At 47.9% G+C, this 23,984-nt stretch overlaps 1 protein-coding gene across 1 annotated transcript; it reads right to left on the reverse strand.

Moving 5' to 3' along the window:
- Positions 1 to 20,035: 20,035 nt before the first annotated feature.
- Positions 20,036 to 23,750, reverse strand: LOC107079309 (SKI/DACH domain-containing protein 1-like). The gene has a single exon (XM_015362356.2). The coding sequence runs from the start codon at positions 23,168 to 23,170 to the stop codon at positions 20,762 to 20,764; it is 2,409 nt and encodes an 802-aa protein (XP_015217842.2). The 5' UTR covers positions 23,171 to 23,750; the 3' UTR covers positions 20,036 to 20,761.
- Between the last annotated feature and the right edge of the window lie 234 nt (positions 23,751 to 23,984).

The following is a 23,984-nucleotide window of genomic DNA, read 5'->3' on the forward strand; positions in this document are numbered from 1 at the left end:
ACGGTGTTATAAATACCCAGAATTAGCATTTAGATCTTTTCCATGGTTCACCTGAATGTTGCATTTGGTAGCATTCATATTCACAAAGGAATCATGAACATGTACGGTAGTTTCTTGTTTTTGCAACATGACCTGAAAACAATGAAAATATTGATAACATACTCCATTGCTCTTAATTGGTAAACTCTAATAAAACAAGCCATTTCTGATGTTGTCAGTCTTTATGGCTGTTTCTGTACTCGATTGGTCGCCAGTCACGGCCAGGTGTCGATTGTGGATTCCCAGTCCAATCTGAGATTCTCTATGACTGCACTGCATACAACAACAAGACGACGCAGCCATCAGCGGCTTATCGGCGCCGACAGGGAGCCCGTGGAACCGCGACCCGCAGCGCCGCCTGTCGGTGGCGAGGGGACCTGCAGGCGCGTGGCCGCATACGTGCAGAACGCGGCCGAAGAGGCTGGCTGGAGGGGGGGCAGGAGGAGGGCGGGGCCGCTGGTTTTGCTCAGCAGATGCTGCAGCTTCAGCCCGGCGCTGCCTCTCGCCACACACACAGGACCGGGCCGCTCTCACAGGGGTGCCCTCCAGCCGGTGTAGTCCTGTCCCGCAGGGGTCGGGCGGGGTCACGAATGATCAAGTTGTCTATATAATAATATATTATTACATATACACTGTAGTACTTATTTGTGCAATAATAGTTTCCACCCTCTGAAATCTTTGCACCGCTCTCGCCCTGCTCCTCTCGGCCCGACACCGGTTCCCCGCCCGGCCTGTCCGCCGGGAGCCGGGCTTCCCGTCCGGGCTTCCGCCAAACTGAGTAACCAGGACCCGTGGAGGCCTCATCCGCTCTCGACTCCCCCAGCTCCGGGCGGGCAACTGTTCCTCTGTCGTACAGTTTAAAGACCGTGCAACGAAGTGAACAAATAAAAAGGATTTAAAAGTCGTTACTATTCTCTTTCAGAAGCAGCCTCGGCTGTAGCAGAAGACAGCTACGTCTGAGTGCAGTTCTTTGGGGGATAATAAGAGGCGTCTCTATTAGACGTTTACTCACATTTTCAATTAGTTTAAATGTCTGCTCTATTATTAGAAAATAAATATTATATGTAACTAAAAAAGAAATCACAAATTATTATTGACCAAGTCTACGCCGACGGAGGGGATTTCTGAGGTTCGCCTGTCCAAGAGTTAAGTGTTCAGCTACAGAAAAAAAGCCTTTTAAATAAGACTCGATAAATCCTTCTTCAAACAGCGGCCCCTGAAATCGGCCGCGGGGCGGAGGTGTAAATGTGTTGATCAAGCGGGGTAACAGCCCGGCGGAGACAGCGAGACCCGGCGGGTTCCGTTTCACCCTCAGCTCCCAGACGTGCTTCTCCTGGAAGAGCTGTGTGCCTGTACATCTCGGCAAAAACACCACACAACGGGGATTCCCTTATATTGTAGTATCATAAGAAGTCGATAACTATGCTATTAAAAAAAAAGTTATTTATGTTTCAACCAATATTCTAGTATGGACTTGACAGATATATGGCAACAAAACATATACATATATTTCTGAATTATTTTAATCCGACCCGTTTAACACCACAAAGTGAGAATGGGAGTGCTAGGTTTGGGCGGGACAGAACCCTGAACTAGCTGAGATTTAACCCGTCTGCCCCGGGAATCCGGGAGTTTCTGCGGAGTGAGAAAATCTGTAATATTATCAAAGGATCAAGCCGTCATGTTCATGTCTAAGATTAATTTCCATCTTGTACTTCCCAGCCCAACCGTCTGCTTAAGAACCTGTTGTCATTTGTATTACGCCTATTGTTTGTGCAGAGGCTGAACGACTTCGCTCAGGAAGAACCTTGGGCACAAACCGCCAGTCAAATACAATTAAATACAATGGAATCTACCAGAAACAGATGAAGGAAATAATGGAGTGGCACGATCTTAATTAACACGTAAACACCGTAAAGTTCCCAGGCTCGCTGCCTTTAGAGACGGCTGCAGTGTTTTGAGACACTGAGACAGTAGCAACGCAGTGTGACCCGCCGTGTTTACATCTGATCAAGGACGAAGCCGGGAAATATTACAACCGAGTCACAGCGCCGATGAGTTCTCGCTTCAGTGATGACAATAACGCGAAAAAACTTGGTTTTCAAAACACACGACACAATGAGCACTGAAGCTTTTGTGATTAAACACTATGCTACACATTCTACGTTTGTAAATAGACAAGTTCAATAGACAATCCACAGCCAAAAAGTCTAAGAAGGCCGAGACCTACCACTGTTCAGAACTGGATTCATAAACAGGGCGTTTATTTGGAAGTAAAGCACAGAAAATCCCTTAAAGAAATAATTTTATGAACTCTGTTTGACAGAGCATTTAAAACCAACTAAAATTTAAAAATCGATTTTCTCTCATTTAAAAGCTATGCCGAAATTATACGACGGGCCGTGGAACTAAGTTGCCATGAAGACTCTGTCCTGCGATTCTCCTACAGAAGCTTCTTCGGTTGTGAAGGGCCGAACCCCACTCGAGCTGAGCGGGACTTCTCCACGCACTGCTTCCCGTGAAACAGGGCCTACCGAGGAGCTCGTAAATAGCATGTTTTCGTGCCCAAGCAACACATGTCACCACTCCCCTCTCAAGTCTAATTAGTTCAATTAAGTAGAAGCTGAACCGACGTGTTTTACTGCGAAAATCCTCACGGAGTGATCGAATAGACGTGTCAAACACGATCACCTGGGCTGCTGCTCCGGGAGGCGACGAGCCCGGCAGACCGTCCCCACTGCTCGGGCCTCTGGCCTCCGGGAGCCTCGCTCTTCCCTGGGTCCGCTTCTCCCTGCAGCCTGAAGGTACAGGCACTTGGGTCGACATCCCTGTGTTAAATTGAAGAACAGTGCTAAACCAAATCTTCAATAAGACACCCAAAAATATTAATTGGTGTTCTTAGAGTTAATTTATTTGAATTGTATATTATTATTATTATTATTATTATTATTATTATTATTATTATTATTATTATTATTATTATTATTATATAGCGTTTTGTGTTCCTTGAGCAATTATTTTTATTTTGTATTATTTACGAGATGGGATGTTTGTCGAAATTAACATGAACCACACATATTTGTTCCTGGCTTTGTAACGTCGTGAAATTATTTTTCACTAAAGCTTTGGCAGATTTAAATAACAACAACGCACCAGCTGAAATTAGTTTTGTTTAAAGTTTTTTTTTTCTTTTAATGCTCCAAATGCGCGTTTGATTTCAAAACGTGTTTTATAGCGGAGCGCCGGATACTTCATCCCAGCTGAGGGCGAGCAACACAATTGCTAAAACCCTCGTTATTTTCTTTTATTTTTAACCCTTTTCTACAAAATTCGTGAAAAGACGATTACAGCATCTACTCCCGCTACAATTGTAATTATATGTTCGACCCTCAAAAATAAAAACGATTAAAGAAGAAGTCCACAACACGTAAAAAAAGATTTCGCTTTTTCTGCTGTCTCGGAGACAAAGAGACCCAACATGGCGACTGCACACAGCACAAGAGTAACTGCTGCGCACCCGAGAACATCGTTTGCTGATAACATGCTTGGTGCAGATGTGTATCACAGGCGAGACTGCTGCACCCGCGTCGTCGAGAATGGTTTTTAACTACGAAGTAAATAGATTCGCGTTTTCGATCACGCGTTTTCGTGATTTCGGCTGTGTAAAAAGACGGGGGGACTGTCGTCTACCGCAGCCAGAGTCATACAGCCGAGAGCTCCAACCCCAGGTGTGAGGTTACGCAGATACCCCGTTGTCTGTATGTCAGAAATCGAGAAAATCTGCACGGAAAATCTACAGAGAAACTCGAAAACAAAGAGAAAGCTCTTCCGTTTTCCTTAACGCCTAGCCACAGAGATCAGAGTTCTGTAAAAGAAAGCGGACAACATATTAATTCCACTGCTGTTTCTGTAATTAGGCCTGATAATTGTTTTAAATTCACTCTAAAATGTATTTGCAACAATAACGGATCAAACGGGGACAAACGCATACCATTTTTTTCTGGCGGAAAACTGTACCTCACATAGTGTAATCGAGCAAAACGGCACTGTGACATTGTGGTCCACGGAACGAATATTGACTGTGTTCGGAAACAAAAGGTGTTGTAGGCTACAAAACAAATAATATATGCCTTATCTATTATGCAACAGAATATGCACTTATACGTAAGTCATCTCTATAGTTTATTACCGCGGGACGTTTGTTCAATTATAAAAAAATATACAAATTCTTCCAGTTCTGAAACCTCAACACTGTGATGTGACCACGCTCCTCGAAGGGGGTTCGTTTCTCCAGAAAGGGAGACTAAAAGAGTTTGTGCTCGTCAATTTTAGCTTCAAACTGCCGACACCTGAACAAGTGAATAGTTTCACCGACACATCCACACAGCGATACGAGCGCGGAGCTCCGGCGCCTCTGCAGACTCGGTACAGCTGTGAAGTCTGCTGCTCGGCGGCGGGGCCCTGGTCTCTCTTTCCATCACCGCTATCGGTTGTAACAAGATTTTAACAAATAAAAATAAAATACCCAAGTTATTTTAATAAAAATAATGTGCTTCCTGTGAAGTGAGGTTAATTACAAGGGCCAGGCACGGACGTAGGCCGTGGAACACCACCAGATGTCATTTCTGAAAATCCCCAAAAAGGTTCTGGCACACCGAAATTTCATTTGAAATAAACTTCACACAAAATACAAAACACTTCAACTCATATTTAGTGTCAAATTTAGCTTTAGGATCAAATTACCTATAAATTTATAGAAGAATGTTCGACCCGACAAGAAAATACGATTTCAATCACCTCTTGTGATTAATTCTTGTGATTAATTCGATCAAAACGAACAGGTCAATTCAAAATACGTTCATATTTAAGAAGTCACACAACAAAGAAATACATCATTAAAATATCTCCTGTCAGTCTAACCCACAGTTTAAATAATTGTTAAACCGACCCAAATGCAGACTGACAGATTTGGGATCAGTCTAGAGTACAGCAATTTCTAATATTAAGTTTTACTTGCAAGGTCTACTATCGCGATACTGCCTGATATTACTATGATAGAATAATCAAAGTGGAGAAAATACTGCTGGTAAAATGAGATTAAATAAAATGGCTATTCACGGAGAGCTCACAGACACAGAAGCAACAGCAACACAGGATCAATCCTAGGGTCTTTTTTTATTTCAAAGACTGAATAACTCGTAACTCGGAAGGGTTTATGTGATAAGAAAATACAGCTAAAATACTAAGACAGAGAGTCTTTATTGTTCCAAGTGGGTAATAAAATACTGAAGACGATAATATTTAAAAGTAGTGTATTTATTTTAAAAGTAACAGTAGTGTATGTATTTTAGTACAAAGTTTTTGTAGCTCATCCTGGACAAACCAGAAACTACCCGAATCAAGTCCTTGGTGTGCGCGAGAAAACGCTTCAGTTTTAACCCGTGAATCGCCAAATCCGGCCAGGGCGCACGAGAAGGGAGAGCAGGAAAGGGCCGGTCTGTCGATCAGAGCTGTGTAGAAACGCCCCACGCAGAGTCGGATCATTAATTTTGGGGTGGTGATGGGGGGAGGTGATTGGGGTGCTACAGTTTTATCTGGGGGAAGGCTATTTAACGGAGAAAGATGATTTGCATGCCATAGTTATTAAACAGTGATAAATCTGATCACCGTCCCTGAAGAGTTCGGGGTGGTATGTGCATTAACAACTGAAAGGCAGCTTATCCGAGCTCTCCTCCCCCCGCCCCCTGCCAATAGGCAGCACACACACACCAAGACATACACACACACACCGAGACACACTCACACCAACATACACACTGAGACACACACTCACACCAACATACACACAGAGAGACACACACACAGACACACACCCAATGTCACACATGAGAGAGATGCACCGACACACACACCAACACACACACCAAGACATCAAGACATACGCACAGTGACACACACACACGTACATCCTCCCGGCGCTGCACGAGGGTTTGTATCTGTGTGCAGAAGGACACTCGTCACACTCAGCCGCTGGAAAGCGGAGGTAGGAGTTCACCAAAGTTCAAGGTTTGAGAGATCTGGGGAGAGAACCCGCTGTCTGTATCCTGGCACAACCGCTCAGGTCATTAAAATGGAAATTGCTCTCATTAGCAAGAGGGTGTTGTTGTTACGAGAGCGGGGGGAAAGGTAAAATAAATACATCTGATTGCAGTGAAGCGGTGCGGCGGCGCTATGCGCTTACGATGAGTTGACCGAATTTCTGCAGCGGAGCACCAAGACCCACAGCAGAGACACCAGCTAACACAGTTAAAATCTCTCTGCATAGAGTGTCCAAGCCGGGATCTTCATCTTTAACAACATATCGGCGTCCGTTGTGTTAGTAATTGAAAATCCCTTCCTTATCGGTCCTAAACCAAAACATGAGGAACCATGTCACAAAGCTCACGTGGCAAGCCTGAACAGTGGGAACACGTGCTTCCCAGGTAGGTTTCGCAGACCCGCCTCACAATCCCCGCATTGTCGGTCTCGAAAATCATTCCGCTATTATTTATGGGAAGCCAACGTTACTTGACGCAATAATAGAGCATTTCTCATGTGTGATTATTTCCTGAGAATCCAGCTTCCCCGGTGAAGTAAAGATCAGAGGCACCGCGAGTCCTCGCCCAGTCAGAAGGCTCCGGGCCGGAGCGGGACCGCCCGTCTCTCCGGACTGGGTTCGGATTATGGATCCTGACCGGCGGCATCTGCCCAGTCCCTTGAGTGAGAGAGGACGCTGCACAACAGACAGTGTACAGACAGACGGGAGCAACACATTTATTGCGTTTAAATCAAGAGAACACAAACATCCTCACAACAAGAGTTTCGAATCCGGGCTGACAGCGTGTTAATTTCACGTTGGAAGGCAGAAAGATAAAAAATGTTACGAACCAGAACTTATCATCGTGGACCAAAACAAGTCGTTTTCGGTCTGCTTACATACGAATGCACACTTCTGGAGAGATGCCAAATCTGCCTTAATCAACAATGTCAGTCTTGGCCTCGAGTGGGCGAATCGGCGAACACCGTTTAACAATTCCTCATATAAATGTCCTTCAAGATCAGTGAAAGTCTGTTAAATTCTATTATGTATAATTAATTATATAATTATATATTATGTGTTATATTTAGTGTCACGGTTTTTGTTGTTTGTTTTCTTATCTTAGGAAGCAAACGATTTGTTTAATATGTTCTCTTTTGCCGGCCAGCTTCGAAGTGTAGTACAAACCAGGCAGAACAGACATTCTCTCCGCTTCATCTCCGAGCTGCAGGCGAGAGCAAAGCGAAGATCCGAAGACGAGACTGAACTCTGTCCTTCGGATAAAATTCCTCTTCAGGATCGGAAAAAAAGACAGGGGTCGTTTCTACATTTTTAAGATCTGAAGACCGAGTCTTCTAAACTCTAATTTAGAAACCTCACAGCTCGCAAGCAATGTCTGGAAACACAAAAGTTGCAGTTGTATTGATATTTAATGCGCTGCTCCTGGTCTCCAGCATATTAAAGCACGATACGGGCGCTGTTTTACCTGAATTATTTGTTTCTATGATATAAACTACCGGAAACGGTTTCTGTAAGTCACTGTACACGACATACACAGTCGTGTGTGCGGGGTATTTCACTACTACTGCTGTCACGACTGACTTTTCCTGGCTACCCATGGGCGGGGTAGGACTTCCCTCTGACCCAGCGAAATACTCCGCTGAGCGCCAGAAAGAGTACTCTCACACTTAGCATTATTTTAGTTGCAGATACATCACTGACTCAAACTAGGAATATATCAAAAACTATCCCTGTTTCAGATAATAAATAAGAAACACGCCTGTTTGTAAAATACCCAAATTAATTCAAAAGTGCTTTTATTTAACTGTACGTTCCCTGATCAATTTCAGAGAATTATGGAGACTGTAAATCGCTCTTGTAGACCCAAGATATTCAGACATTTAATAACCTCAGAGCAAACTGAGGAAAACGTCCTCTGATGACAAATTTGGATCATCTGTGGTAAAAGTGACCCGATCTTCTGCCGAGTTTAAATAAATAACCCAGGACAGATTTCACGGCGTTCGTGAGACCACGCGTGCTTTCTTTGAAGAAATGTACAAAATAGTTTTTCGAGTCCATCGGACTGTCTGTGAATACGACGAAGACTTTGTACGTGAGAGTCTAGGATCTTGCTATCGAGGTAATCGTTTCTTTAGTTCTGAAGACTAACAGATCGTTTTTAATCACTAGTCTTCTCCAGGAGGACGTAGCATTCTGTCATTTAGTACGAACGGGAGTAGGCTACAGGTCCTGTGAGTATCCCTTTTAAATTTCTTTTTTTTTTTTAGTATTTTATGTATTTTATTTGTATGGTAAAAGTCTGTCTTTAGTGTCCCATATGTTCAAACCAGGAGAAGGGAGTTATTTAAATTTCCATTAAGGCGCTATAAAATGTAAACACGATGAATCCCCCCTTCATTACCACAGCGAGTTAATTGAAAACAGCATGCAGGATGCTTAGTTTTGTTTACCTGACCCCCTGAGAGCCTTCACAGAAACACAGTGGCAAACTGAAGCAGTTTCATTCACTAATCAATAAACCCATTAGGCACTGAACTGCAGCTACGATACTGTTCTGTCTCTTTCCTGCCGCAGTTCAGCATAGTGTTAAAACATTTGTGAAAGAAAGAGAAACAGATATTTAAATGCATCTTCTGAAAGGGCTGCTGAACTTTTTGTAATGTCTGTCTTTAGGACGTTTGTCCTAGTGCGGTGCCCCAGTCTGAAGGACATGTGAGGAAATGAGAAATTCTGTTGAATCGACGGGAGAGACACAAGCTCTGAAATTAAGGATTAACAGGTCATCCGGGATAACAAAGCAAATGTAAATTGAAAAGTAGAAATATCCATTCTATGTGTAAAACACAACACTGCCACAAATTCAGCTTCAATAAAGAATGAAAACGTTTCCTAAGAATTTTACCCCCAACATCTTTAGCTACTGCGGCGTGGAAAGAGAGAAAATGTATTTACTGACCACAGTTTTCTCAGAGAATGTTCTCCCGTGTCGCTGCGCCTTTTGAAACCGCTGGTGAGGTTTGTGCTCGGTCTGGAGGAGTGCCGAGGAGAGTTCGACTGCGTTTCATTTTAGCACGTTTGAAATCGCTCTTCTTAAAAACAGCGCCGTGGTGCTGCTTCTGGGTCCAACAGCTAAATTTAATCTGTACATTTTTATTGTACCAGTCAGGGCAATAAATCGGATTTTTACACAAACACACATCAGCTAAATATACATTTTCTCGACAGTGATGTTAAACATTGACTCAAACGTCATATTATAATGTTCCGATTTCCAACAGCCTGCTCTTTTATTTATTTGTATGAACGCTTGCGCGCTATCGCTCTGCTCTGAAAACTGCGGGTTTCATGTTTTACAAAGGAGCTCGAGGCGCAGAGCCTTACAGAAATTGCCCCACGAAGAGTCGTTTCCGCGGAATATGTGGGCTGGTGTTTAACCTCCCCTTTCCAGAGGCATACTACACATTTTTATTCACTCTGGACCTGTTCTGTCGTGTAAGAATAATACCAATTCGGGCTCCAGGTCTCGTGACCCCGGCCTCTTCCTCCTCATGGCCGCGAGGACAGCCGTCCCTTCGGCCCCCACCCCTGCATAATCTATCATTAACACCCTGACACTCAGCTAAATAAATTGAGCCTTTCAACCCCTGTGGCTACCACTGGCATCTATTCCTGATAGCAGCTACGCCACATGCTTCGCAATAAGGAAATTTCCCCCCTTTTTAATTCGTCTAATTCAGGGCGGAGAGCGGAGGGAACCCAGCCGGAGCTCCAGACCACCGCCGGGCCGGGCCGGTCATTTTTCATGCGATTTAAAAAGAAACAGGGCGAAAATACTTTTAGGGTATTAAATCACATATACCGCTGACTACATTCGATACATTCTTCAAAAACAGTGATCTATGGAGTGCTGTAGGAGATGAATGTGACTACTTTAATCTCTTAGCGCTCCTCCGCAGCTGAGCTGGTCTATTGGCAATGGCCGTCTGGAAACGTCATCTTTTGACGAATTTTGGGTTCGCTTACAGGCAGCATTTACTTCGCTCTTCACATCGGTTTATTTATTGCTCTCTCACAAAGCCATGCGGCTCTGTTTCAAAAACGTGCACGCCTGTAGCGGTTTGAATTATTATTTTTAATTATTAGGAGCACATTATATTCCAAGGTGGGCACATCCGCACAAGAAGATGAGAAAGGGGACGCCTTTTGAACCCGGGGCTGGAGAAGCCCTTGTGACCGTGTGTAGTGTCTGTGGGGGGGGGGGGGGGGTGCCGTACCGCCGTGTGGTCTGGAAATAAAAGGCAGCTTTGTGCTAATTTGTGACTTTGTGTGCAAAGGCACGCGGATGCCCCTGTCGAAGAAGCTCTCACGTAAAGCGCACTGGAGAGGCGTGAATCTTGCCGGTAGCCAGTCTGTTTCTGCTCCCTCAGTCTCAGACCAGGTGAAGTCTGAGGATTAAAAAAAAAAACAACCAATCTCCTCCTACAAATAAAAACGCAGGGAGAAAAACATCCCAGCTTCCAACAGACGATACACTGCACGAATATCGATTCACCAGCAGGCCTTGAGCAAAACAGCGAGATGACGCAGGGGGACACCCCTGTAATTTCTCCATAATTGGAACAGGTCTGCTTCTTAACCACCAATAAGTTTTGCACCCCCGGGGCCTTGTGAGACACGTATCCCTGCGTCTTCATGATCTCGATACGGGATTCCATGAGGGGTGGATGACAATTGTTTTGCTCAGAGCTTTTTTGTTTTTGGGCCGATTCTCTGACTCAGAGGTACAGAGGAGAAAGTTTTCTGGAGTTTTCGGAGAGAGCGAGTACGTCTCAGTAAAGCTACAAACAACCCCACTCACCGATGACAGGGTTTGTGGAAATGTTAACCCGTACAGTATTGGGCTGGAAACGTGCTCTGAACTCTCACACACACGTCTCGCCCCGTCTGAAACACCAGCTTGTGCGGTCAATTCTTACTGAGCGAACTCATAAAAGCTGAACCATTGTGTCTTTTTTTTACAGAGTGACCCAGAAATATTCTGAGCACACAGCCGATTGCACGCTGAAATATATGCTGGGCTGGCTGCACGCGAGAGCAGGGTTTGCGTTCAGAAACTTAGACTACACCAACACACGTGGCTGTAAAATATCGACACCACAAACGCTTTTATTTGCTGAATGCAAGGTTTGCGTTTTTCCTCTTTGGCCCCGAATGGCCTTTTGCAACATGTTTATTGCTGTAACGTTGGTACTGCACACAGTTTAGCGTAATAAAGTCTGCTAAGATTTAAAGAGATTTGCAAAGCAGCGTGTTTAAACTCTCTTTCTGGGCCCGTGTTGTCGTCCAGTTCCGGCGTGGCCTCTCGGACGGGCTGGTGGCGGACAGAGCCGAACCCGCGTCTGGGCGGCCGAGGCTTGATCGCCAAAGGGGAGGCGTCATTCCGGACTGACCCGGAAACCGGACAGCGGACTCCCGTTCCTCTGAGGGTAATCTGCGCCTTTAAAAATCCATTGTAACGTCCCCCCCTCTCCCCGCCTCGCCCCTCTGGTTTGATCAGTAAAGCATGTCAGGGGGTGTTAACCCCCTTCCTGCGCAGCCCGATCTACATGAAAACGGAAGGGCTCTCCGAGTTTCTCTCCAGGCCGTCCATCCAGTCACAGAGCAGAGGCCGCGGCTGGGAGGCAGAAGGGGGGCGGAGGCGCTGTAGGTCGCCAGCAGCGCTCCGGTACCAGAGCAGAAAGACAGAGCTCGGTTCATCTCGCCCTGGAGCCCCGGCGGGCTGTACTTCGCCAAAACAGCTCCAAAACCACGTTGGTTCTGCAACCAGACCTAATTGTAAAAGGTCAGAAGTTGCAGCATAACAATAATCCTTGCGTACATTGTGCGACCCTCAGCATTGAATAGAAACAGATACAAAGTGACCTGCACATAAGTGCATTAGATACGGACGTATTTCTTCAGTTTCTCTTGTAATTATTTCAAATAGTCTATATATATTTCTTACCTAATTAATTAAATAAGATACTTGATATCTAAAACGTGTGAATCTGTTAAGACATAGGACAGAGCCCCGCAGTCTCGCCCCACCAGCTAATACTGTGCAAACTAGCAAATACAAATTCGTCTGGGCCAATACTGTGAAAACAGGCCCCCAGACCCACAACCCCCACAGCCCACAGCCGCCCTGCCACTCCCAACGAGAAACTTGGAATTAAAAACTCTCCTCTGCAATAACGCCGCAGCAGGTCATGGATCGTCTTGGAGCGCGGATTTCTCAGAGAGCACTCCCAAAAAATCCGACCCCCCCACCCCCCCAGGCCTCTGGGCCTCTGTCCTGCACAACCCCGGGAACAGTGGTGCTGACGAGGACAATGGGATTTGTTTAAACCACATCTGATTGTCTTCTGCTGTTGTGCTGAGTACATTGTGCTTTAGTGAAAATGAGTTTTGCTGTGCAGGCTGGTGAGGGTGTGGTGGGTTGGAGTTGAGTTTCCAGCTGGTAAATTCGCTGTCGGTGGACAAGGGGTTAGTTTGCAACTGTGGTGAGAGAGTAACTTAACAATTTTTTTTAAATCATGTTTACGAATTTTCTTGCCTATGAATTGTTTGCAAAGGTACAGCAAGGATGCTTTCGAGGAAAGGTGCGCTTTAAAACAAAATCCGATTGAATGTCAAGGTCCCTGTCACTCTGGCGGTTAAAGATTGTTGAGTTAATTGTTGGGTTAAACCTAAAGATTGTTAGGTTTGAGCCTGAGATCCGGTGTGTTTCTCTCCCCTCTGCCTCCACACCACGCGGAGGTGCTTCCCAGGCCCGGCCGTGAGCAGCTGGGTGAGACCCCGGATCTACAGGCAGCGGACCAGCTCAAGAGCTGTGGTCTCCACACAGCACGGGCAGCCAGCTCTTCTGATTCCAGCTCTACCGGCTCTCTTCGCCGAAGAGCTCCTTCACGTTTGGCTGCAGGAAGTAGTTATGTACTTCGTCTCCAGTGGGACAACAACTGCACTGTCACCAAACACACAAAGTGTTTAAAACACTTTTGAAACTTGCTGATACGATGCAGGCACTCGCACGACTGAGGAGTGTCCCGGGGGACAGTGACAGCACGGAGGGACTTGTCCGACAACACCCCTCTCTGGACATCCGCGCCACAGACCATATTCTTCAGAGCTGAACCTTTTAAATGAGTCTTTTTGAAACTGCACGACGACAATAACGCCACACGCATTCCCTGGACCTGGGCTGATTTCACACCTGAGGGCTGAACACTGTCCGGTGCTCTTCGCCCTGTCACGTTCTAAGGCCACTGGCACGCAATCCAGGCACGGAGGAACGTAGCACCCCTTTTACACCCCTACTCTTTTCGAGAAACGCCCTGGGATTTTTAATGACCACAGAGAGTCAGGACCTCCGTTTTACATCTCATCTGAAGTACGGCGCCTGTTTACAGTATAGTGTCCCCATCACTATACTGGGGCATTAGGACCCATATGGACCGCAGGGTGAGCGCCCCCTGCTGGCCCCACTAACACCTCTTCCAGCAGCATCCTTAGTTTTTCCCAGGAGTCTCCTATCCAGGTACTGACCAGGCTCACACCTGCTGAGCTTCAGTGGGCTGCCAGCTGTGAGCTGCAGAGTGATATGGCTGCTATAAAAAATATATATATTTTTCTTATAGTTTTTTCTCCCAAGGGGACAATGAAAGTGTGATGTCCTTTCCCAGCAGGCCGGCCTCAGCACAGCGGACTCGTCATGTTTGCGAAGCCCGCTGCCCCTGCGGTAGTTCTGCCGACTCAGGGAGTGCGGGTGATACTCACCTTTATTTCACAAATTACATCAGTAAATCTTCTTTGACACAGTAACTCTTTCACGCACACTTTTACTTCGTTAACACCATATTGTATGATTCAAATTTTAATGAAGTTTTGCATTACTGCTCTGGTTTTTAATGGAGGCTGGGCCCTGGTCTTGTTTTTAATGCAGGACAGTTCACAACGTGATGTGGTGGCTCTGTGGCTACGGAGCTGTGCCTGTGGCTGGAAGGTTGCTGGTTCATATCCTGTGGCCAGCAGAGGAATCCTACTCTGCTGGGCCCCTGAGAAAGGCCCTTAACCCCAGCTGCTCCAGGGGCGCTGTATAAATGGCGGACCCTGCGCTCTGACCCCCAGCTTCTCTCCCTGTCTGTGTGTCTCATGGAGAGCAAGCTGGGGTACACAAAAAAACAAATTCCTAATCCAAGAAATTGTATATGGCCACTAAAGTGATCTGATCTCACCAGTTTAACTGTGTCCCCAGCTCTCTGCATCACTAGTGCTTTCCAGACAATTCATTTCCACCCAATCAATAAAACTGCACACATCTTTGCGGCCTCTGTTCATGTCCCCCTAAATTATCGAAGAGATTTGTCTAGAAGATGTTGCAACAGTTGATGAACTTTCAACAGCTTTTGGCGATTTCCTCGCTCTTTGCTACAATCTGAGTGTGGCTTCTTGTTGTTTGGAGCATGAAAAGTCTCTGTATAGCGTGGCACCAGTCCAGTGAAATCGGCTTTAAGGCTAGTTAACGCAGTTCTGAGAATAACGGGACAATCCATCTCAAAGCCGATTGTCCTGGTGCTGAAACTGCTCCGTGTGTTAATTCAAACTAATATCCGTTGGTCCACCAACGGATCTTACAGGATCTGCACAGTTACAGTAAACAGGGCAGCACATTCAGAAGTGCTTCTCTCAAGCCAGTGAAGTCACGGCTGACTCTTCCAGCTTTCTTCCAGCTCCTGTGAGCAACCCAAGTGCCAGTGGGCCCGGATCTCGTCCCGCACCAGGAATGACAGCGCTGCTATCCCTGATGGCCAAGAGCAATCTCGGTACAAAGAGGTTAGCGAGTGATTGATGGGCAGCCAGCCTCAGGACAGCACTGCTAGAGCACCACAAATCAGAATCAACCACATCACAGCACAGATCAAACAGCAATATCTCACACACTGGGACACACACACACAAACACAACACAAACTGGAATGCTACAGAACCCTGAACAGACAATACACACTAGCTGAATATTTAACCAAGATAAGAAACAGCAAAAAGAAACAGACCCTGACAAAGTACAGGCTCAGTGACCACAGCCTGGCCATAGAAACTGGGCGACACAGGCAGACCTGGCTGCCCAGAGAGGACAGGCTGTGCTCCCACTGCCAGCGGGGAGAAATAGAGACAGAGGTGCACTTCCTACTGCACTGTGACAGATACTCTGGGATTAGAGAAACATTCTTCCCCAAATTTGCACATCTAATCCCAGAATTCCCACACCTACCAGAATCACAACAGCTCCCAGTCCTACTGGGAGAGGGAGGAGGGAGCTCAGTTGAACTGGCAGCCTAGTATGTGATCTCCTGTCACAGCCTGAGGAACGGTGAGCCTGTCTCCCAATAATGCTTGTTATGTTTATATGTAAAAATCTTATGATGTGTCTGTGTCTATTTGTTTTTCTTTGGCAACACTGATTTAGTCATTGGTCTTGCCATTAAAGCACCTTGAATTGACATTGAATTGAATGGATGGGCTGCAGCAGACAGAGGAGCGGTGAGGACAGAGCACACCTTGTCAGCGAGGACCTGAACGAGGCTGAGCAAGAGGAACCGAGGATCTCGTACAGTCGTTCAAACAGCACAGCGCACCCACGCACTCCGGATTCCGCGTCCGGGCCCGGGGTGACGGTCACGCAGGAAAACACAGCGTCAAGCGTTTTCCAGACATTATAAAAATAAATTATGATTCACATTAAACCGTTTGTACAGGCTGCGTGAAGTCCCTGGTTTAAAGCACCTGGTTGCTTTCCTCGCCCGTTACGGACATACGTCCCCAGCCCTGCCTGCAGCTCTGTCCCGCAGCGCCAGCTCACGGCTGGATGATCCCCCACGTGTGCGGCTCTAGGGAACACCGACGAACCCAGTAATTCTGCTTCAATGTTGCGAGCATCACGAATGTAGTTCGAACGGTTGCACGATTAACTTCAGCGCAAAAGATGGCGCCCCCGTTACCTCGAGACGTACAAAGAGACGTTTCTGCTTCGTCCGTTTCGCGAACACTTTCCTGGAAACGACGAGAAAGATATTAAATGATTTCTGATCCGCCAGCTAACGCCCGGGGCTTCAAGGTGCTGCTTGTTTACAAAGGGGAGAACTCGAGTGTTAAGGGGCATGGCGTGGAATCGCCCTAAATGGGGAATACCGGGGAACAGGGGGGCCGCAGTGTCTCCCCTCGAGGCCGATATTGAAGAAATTCCCAGGCCCGGTGACCGCGGAGCCCTGGATATACTAACAAAAGGTCAGCTGTACTCGCGCCGCCGGGCCCCAGAGCCCGGGTACACTGTCAGCAGTGTTTTAGTCTAAAGGATTACGTCTCCACATAAATAATCAGAATGAAATTAAATTAAATCTCAAATAAACAGAATACATTGTGACGTTTTGCTTCAGAGTTGTCTTCGTATTGCATTCATTTCTGAGGAAAACGTGCCGTAAACAACGAAGTTGTTTTAAATACTTTGGACTGCTGAGTGAAAGCTCTGGGGCGCCACTGTTGCCCCGGAAAATAACAGGGACTTAACCGCCTCTGTGATCCCGGTTCAGAGCCCCTTGCTCTCACTGGCAGTGACCCCGCCCCGTTTCAACCAGCCTGCCGCCCTGCTTGGCGCTGAAGCCCCGGAGCTCTCGGCCCCCAGAGAGGAGAGTCGGGCCGCAGGCCAGCGACATCCGCAATAGAAAACGGGGTACTGACCCACACCCATCTGTGGCACAGGACCCAGGCTGAGTATTAACGAAGAATCAGCCACTGTCTCCTCTGCGCCTGCCAGTGACTCCAGGGACACGCGTCTGACCCAATCACAGCGCCAGCGGAGGCCAATGCGCTCTTTGCTTATGCCAATTAAGCGATAAACGTGTGAAAATTGCCATATGAAACATAATTAGCGATCCAGCGCGTGTCCGTGGGCCTATGCGTGTTTCCGCTTGATGGAACAGCTTCGCGACCCTCATGATGCAACTGTCACATCTTACACGGCTAACAAAACTCATTTTTAGTCCAGCACATTAATGCGGTTTTTTTTTTCAGTTCTCTTTGCAGTTACTGAGAAAACACTTAAAATGGTATCTTGTTTTGCTGCTCAATTATCTGATTCGTCGCTCTGTTTACAGTGAATCGCAGGGCAGTAAAACAACGACAAGCACGTACCCGTGTCGCTGTACGTATATAAGAAACTATCTTTTTGTGACGGAGCTGCTCTTTTTTAAAGGGAGACTCTTACCTTAGAATGTGTTTTACATGTGTGACATATGAGACTAATAAGGAACAAGTAATAGGTTTATTCCATGCTGAAAAAAAGAAGAAAGAAAACACAACGTTTCGGCCGTGGAGCCTTCTTCAGGTGTGCTGAAGAACATATGAGACTAATGTCGAGTCCAGTCGACCTTTATCATTTAAAAACATTTTTGGGTATAGGATTGTCACTGTCCGTACCTCTTCAATCGTTTTAAGACGGATCAAACAGAGGTATCGACAATTCAAGATATGACAGGCCATACAACTACTGTATTCTACAGACAAGGTGCATTAGTAATTCATTTAACAATTATGGCTTTCCTTTTTTTTTAGAAAAATATACTGGTAATATTAAATCTGTGGGAAACGCTGAAAGTGAATGAACGTGGCCACTGTCCTATGAGACAATGTCCGCTTTCTGCGGCCTCCCGGCACAGAGACACGGAATTAATCGACTGTCCAGGGATAGTTAATCAATATCCGCCTTCCTGAACACTACAATAAATTTGTTCTGAATAGTACTGATTATCGATACTCCGATTTTCTGAAAATAAGGAACCATTTTCACGGTTACCCAAAAGTGCAACACTTGATATTTCATTTATTAAACGCCATCCTGTGTTTAGACGGAGCTGGGAAAACAATTCTCAGAAATGATCAGGACAATGGGGTGAACAGCGCTTGCAGATTTGACAATTTTAGAGAAACAAACGCCTGTATTTATCTGTAATACTAAGCGGCCTTACTGTGCCTTGCGATGCCCTTTTTATAACAATAGCCCCAAATCTTGACTTTTAAACAGTTTTACACTGTGGGTTCACACGCGCGTGGTTGTATTAACTCTCTAAAAATAAGAAGCAGCGAATCGATATACGTAGAAGACCCTCTCCGACAAGGCTCATAAAATAATTAACAAACAGTAACCAACACGTTTCCCAGTGCAGAGCAAAGCCCCAGCCCCTGACCAGCTAACAGCCATTTAACACTGCAGCCTCTGACTGACCGGCGATGACGATCAGGAGCTGGCGTATGTGCAGAATTATTCCTTTCCTTCGACTTCTTTTCTTTGATAAATACAGGGATGGCTTTGTTGCTGCTCCTTTTTTCGTATCAACGAAGAAAGAAAGAAAATGAACCCGCGTCACCCTCTCACAACCACCGACGCGAGCGCAGGCCTCTGGTGCTGCTGGAGCCCTCGGGTCGCGGAAACCCGTTTCTCCATGAAGAACCATGGGGCAGCTCTTGCGATAAAACCCGTCTCCACCGCCACACGCCACACGACCTTGCGAAACAGACGTTTACGGTGAGGCTCCTGAGCCCTGGTTTCGGGTGACAAACGCCCAGAGGTCCGAGCTCACCCCGCCGTCTTTCCTGAGGGGCCCCGCGCGGTATGGGGGTGTCAGCGCCGAGGGGCAACAGACAATGGAAACTGGGGGCCCGCTCGCACCGCAGGGGAGAGTCCCCATCAGCGAACTCCCCTCAAGTCAGAACAGGGGGAGAACCGACAGACCCGCACGAACACGTTTTCACATCACATCTGCATAACTTGCTTTTCTAGCACAGATTCTGTTTTAACGTTTTAACCGTTGTAAATACTTCTGATCATGGACTACTGGGTACGTCGCACACGTATACTGTATATTTACACACCTAACTAATATGTCCTCTGTTTAAAAAGATTTCACTTGTTCTAAGAAATTGAAAGACAATTTTAGAAACTTAAAGTGCAACTTCATCTCAATCTGTTAAAATGTTTTAAAGGCTAAATGTTAGATACAATGTTTTTAAGTAAAAACAAACAAATCGAAAATAAATTAGTGACCACTCAAATTCGTATATTAATTTCTAACCAGTTTCTGAACTGATGACATATTAAACTCCTGTGTCCTGTTAAGGGGGCTTAACAGCTGAAACGTTGTTTCTCTTTTCAATTTTTTTAACATAGAATTAATCTTTACTTTCCTGCAATTTATTAAGCATGCGGGGGTATTTTTGCTCTCAACAAAAACATAAAAGCAAGATCAAGTTAACCCTCTCAGAAGACGCTTGGTGAAATAGTGTCATCAACAAGCTTTTTATTACGCTTACAGGGTGACTCTACTGGAGTGTAGTTTTTTGCTTTGCTCACTGTGAACTCAAATCAAAGACTTCTCTATCGGCTCTGAGACATGTACGTTCACCCCTGCGGACTTGAGATAACATCCTGGCCGAAGCGCCCGTGATGAGCGAGATATCTTCGAGTTTCAAGTTATTTTTATATCCGCGTTCGCTCAGGCCATTTTCACACACGACCGCATGCTCGAGTCGGACACAAAGCGAAGAATGAAAATGTCCCAGTAACAGGAACCTAACCTTACAGGGAGGCCGAGGTCTGTGGACTGAGGGCCGGCGTCGAGTCTGTTTATAGACCGAATACTTCTGCTTACTTAGAGAAGAACACAATAAATCCTTGTAAAATGCAAATCTAAGCTTGACGAACCCGACAACGGTTTTTATTTACTTTTGCTTTCAGGCCAATATGCATTCAGAGCCGTGAGTATTTACGTTTAAGGTCGATTTTTATTGGTTGATGCGAAGGAAATTTCCTTGATGCTGTGGGCCAAACCGCCTTTGTCTTTGTTTTTACTTTAACAAAACAAAAGCTGTGAGCTAACCTTGTGCAGGAGCGACCCCTCCCCCAGAGGCATGGTCTGTGTGGTCGGAGCCCAGCTGCCCGCTGAGCCGGGGGCTCGGCTCAGGTTGGGTGCGCGCGGGTCTTTTCCCCTGATTGTACGAAAATATCCCGAAGCGTGACTCAGCATCCCGGGCCTTTAATAATCCAGTTAATCAATAAAACATTCCAGAGCTGAAACAGAGCCGGCATAAATAACGCGAGACAACAAGTGGCGTCTAAAACACAAATACCGATAAAAACGCGACCTGAGAGAACAGCATTTTATGGGGGAAAAAATGCAAATCAATTTAAACCCAACCGAGCCACCGTTACAATAGAGTTAAAAAAATAACCAGCCTCTGGGACCCTATAAAAAGACGTCAGAGGCGTGATTAAACACGTGGTTTAAAATAATAACAATAAATACGACGCAACTGGTGATCACGGAGCCCCAACAGTGTCGATTTCACCACTTTTCTTCAAGACACAAAACCCAGAACTAAACGAGCTCAAATGAGAAGACTCTCTCGACTAGACTCGCAACAACTTTTCCTGGAAACATAGGTACTTTATTCAAAATTTTTTTCTTTTTAAAAAAAGACCAAGTAAAAACCGAAACTCGTGGGTGATTGTGAACTTTGCCCCCAGCAGCAGGGTCAGTCGCCGCTCTCGAGCCTGTAGCCCCTGAACCTGTGGCTCGGGGGGACGGGGACCGTGTTGCCCCCCAGCTGCCAGTAGCGACACGGTGGGTGCGCCTCTTTGTGGGGGGAACCGTTTCTGGAACAAAGGGAATAAGCCGGACACAGGTCTCCGTCCTCCCCGACGACCAGCGAGGGCGGGCAGGGGAAGCTCCCCAGCAGCGAGAACGGCCTGTCCGGGGCGGCGGGGCCCGAGCCGGCGGCGGCCCTGCGCCGGCAGGACGAGGCGGCGGCGGCTCTGGCCGCGTTTCCCTTCCGGTCGCCGTGCGCGCTCCTGTCTCTTTTTGAAGTCTCCTGCTGCCTGTCCGCCTCGCTGCGCTTGGGAGGCCGGCTCCCTTTCAAATTCCTTTCCAAGCCATTGACTTTAAAAGCTTTTCTTGACAAGGGAGGGCGGCCTCTGGGTTGCAGAGAGGGGCAGCCCTCCAGCAGGCCGCCGCCTCTGCCCCCACCGCGCCTCGACTGTCTTCTGCCCCCTTTCGACTTGGGGACCCTGGAAACACTGCTGGCGTAACCCCCATTTTTACCATCGAAGTTAAACCCTTTGGCGTAGCACCACAGTTTGGAAGTCCTAATCAGGGGCTCAAACGTATCCCTGCCGGGCTCCCGGCTCCCCTGGGGATCGCTGGCGACACTAATGCGCTCAGTGTCCACGCTGCTCCGGCCCGGGGGCTCAGCGAGGGCTGGGCCGCCGCGCAGGGGGGATCCCCGGAGGCCAGCGTCTCCAGCGCGGCTCTGTGCTTGCGCGCTCGGGCCTGACGGGGGCCCATTGTCTGGGCCCCCTTTGTGCAAAGAGTTTCCATTTTTGAGAAGTGGAAGAGCTGTCCGAGAGCCTCCCTCGGGACGCAGAAAAGGGCTCTTTTGTTGTGGAGATTGCCTGAGCCCGTCAGCGCAGACTGAGAGGGGCCCCCGTCTGGCGCAGTAGCCAGCGAGCTCTGCAAGCGAGCCCGACCCTGCGGCGACCGGCTCTGCCTTCACTGTCGCCGCCGCACGGCGGAAACCGGGGCTCTGGGGTGAGGTAGCGGGGTTGTAACCTGGCCAGCCCTGGTCTTTGTCCTGTGGGAAGAGGAGAGCTGGGTCGGGGAGAAACGGCTCTGTTTTGATCTTCACGTCCAGCAGCGGTGCAGGTGCGGGGGGGGTCGTTGCACAGACACCGGAAGCGGCGGACGAGGCCGGGATGAGCTCCGGACCGGCGTCCCTACTGCCCGGGAGGTGTAAGCGGGAGGCAGGAGCGGGCAGGGCGGCCTGGCGGTACCGTGTGCTCTGCACCGAGTCCCCGCTGCAGGCAGAGCTGGAGTCGGTGTCGGAGGAGCTGCCTTCTTCGCTGCTCGAGGAGAGCACCGATCGCCCGTCGACATGATCGTCCTCGTCCGAAGATTCAGTGGAGGCAGATTGGTAGCTGGACCCGAAGTCAGAATCCTTCTCGAAGTCCAAACTGGACTCGGAGTCGCTGGAATAGCCCGCCGAGGTGCCTTGAGTGCAGCGACCCCGCTTCGCAGGGCCAGTGCTCGCTCTGGCGTGTCCCTGGGCGAAGTTCAAGTTTTTATCGTGTAACAGCAGTGGAGCAGAATTGTGCTTTTTTGCGTACCCGTCTGAGTTGCTATAACACGGCCTTTTGCTCTTCAGATACAAGGGGAGACCAGTTACGCGACATTCATTCCCAGCAATGGCGGAGTGCAGACTGCTACTGTGGAACGTATTCACGATGCCCGAGGGAAGGAGCCCATTTACCCCGGTCAAACTGAAGAAGCTGGGCCCTTTCACAACTTTTTCATAGTTTCTGGGGTGAGTGCCGCCGGTCCCGGGAAGCAGGCTGTCCCTGGCCGCCTTGCTGTGGGAGAAACTGTGAGCGGGTTGGGAGCGGTGTCCGCGCCGCTGCAGCTGCGCTCGCTCCGCCGTGCTCCCGCGCGCAGCTGCAGCCGGATCCGCGGTGAGTGCGCGAGAAGCGAGGACGCCGCTCGGGCAGATGTTCGCGCGCAGCGTGGCCGGCGGGACTCGCGTCCCCGGCTCTGCTTTCCTGCCTTTCCTCCTCTTCCTCCGCTGGCTGGGGCTCAGGGCTTGGCAGGCGAGGCACAGAGCCTCCAGGTCTTCTTTGGCAATCAGCGAACACTTCACGGCTCGCACGGGCACCGACTGCATGGCTTTCAGCGTGCGGAGCTCCTGGATGTCACACCGCCGGCTTCTGATGTTTAAAACTTCCATCCTCTTCATAACGGTGGTGCGAGGGATGTCTCTGAACAGGTCACTGAACACCTGAGCCAGAGCGAACATCTTCCGCCCGTTCACCCGCAGGTACCCCATGCTGATGCCGTCGATTTCCTGACGGCCAGTTTGGAACCCTCCTTCTCCCAGTTCGCAGCTGTAATCCATTCTTGTTGCAGCAGCACCGGCTCAACCATTGGCGGTGTCCAAAACGTCCTTCCACTCTCCAAAAGACAGATCCATCGCTACTCTCAAATTCCGCGGAGGTCGAGAAATAATACCGCCGATTAGGAAACGCAATTAAAATGAGAAAGAATAAAACAATGGAGTTATATGTCCAGTAAGATCCACCAGAGCAGAAAAAAACGCAGAAGGAAACGCACCCCGAAAATGGACTTCTGTAGCTTCGGCGCGACGCTCCATGTCAGAAAGAAAACACGGGATCTCAATCCAAAATAGCAGGAATAAATGATTAATGATTAAATAATTTTAAAAGGCGAAGATCAACATGAATGTAATTGCGTGTAAACTATGCTACCAAAAGGGAACCCAATTGCTAGCTCGACCTGCATTCTTTCAGCCGCGGTCCGCGGTGTAAACGGATGCAGTGAAACAAAAGGGGAAAGAGGAGTTTGCAGGAAACGCCAGGAAAGCAGCTTCGCTCCGCATAGTTCACATAGCAGCGAGCCCACCTCAACCTTCGGCCCTTGTCTTTCTTCCAAGGGAGTCCTCGTACAGTACATTATAGGAGACTCCCCGGCACATCATTTCTCCGTGCGGCCTTCTGATTGGATGTCGGCGTTTGTGATGTCACAAAAAACCAACATTCCACCCCTCCTTTTAAATCCCTCGTAAACCCCTCTCAACCCGCACCGCTCCGGCGCGCGGCCCGGCGCGCGGGGCTCTTTGTGTACGCACCCACGTGCGCTTGTCCGGAGAGACACGGGGTCGCGTTCAAACGCGCTCGTCCAGGTAGCTTTCC

The sequence above is a fragment of the Lepisosteus oculatus genome, chromosome 28, assembly GCF_040954835.1.
Source record: "Lepisosteus oculatus isolate fLepOcu1 chromosome 28, fLepOcu1.hap2, whole genome shotgun sequence".
Lineage (NCBI taxonomy): Eukaryota > Metazoa > Chordata > Actinopteri > Semionotiformes > Lepisosteidae > Lepisosteus > Lepisosteus oculatus.

Bases quoted from the DNA above. Each gene is read 5' to 3' on its own strand.
- LOC107079309 (XM_015362356.2), bottom strand. From the start codon at position 23,170: ATGGATTACAGCTGCGAACTGGGAGAAGGAGGGTTCCAAACTGGCCGT.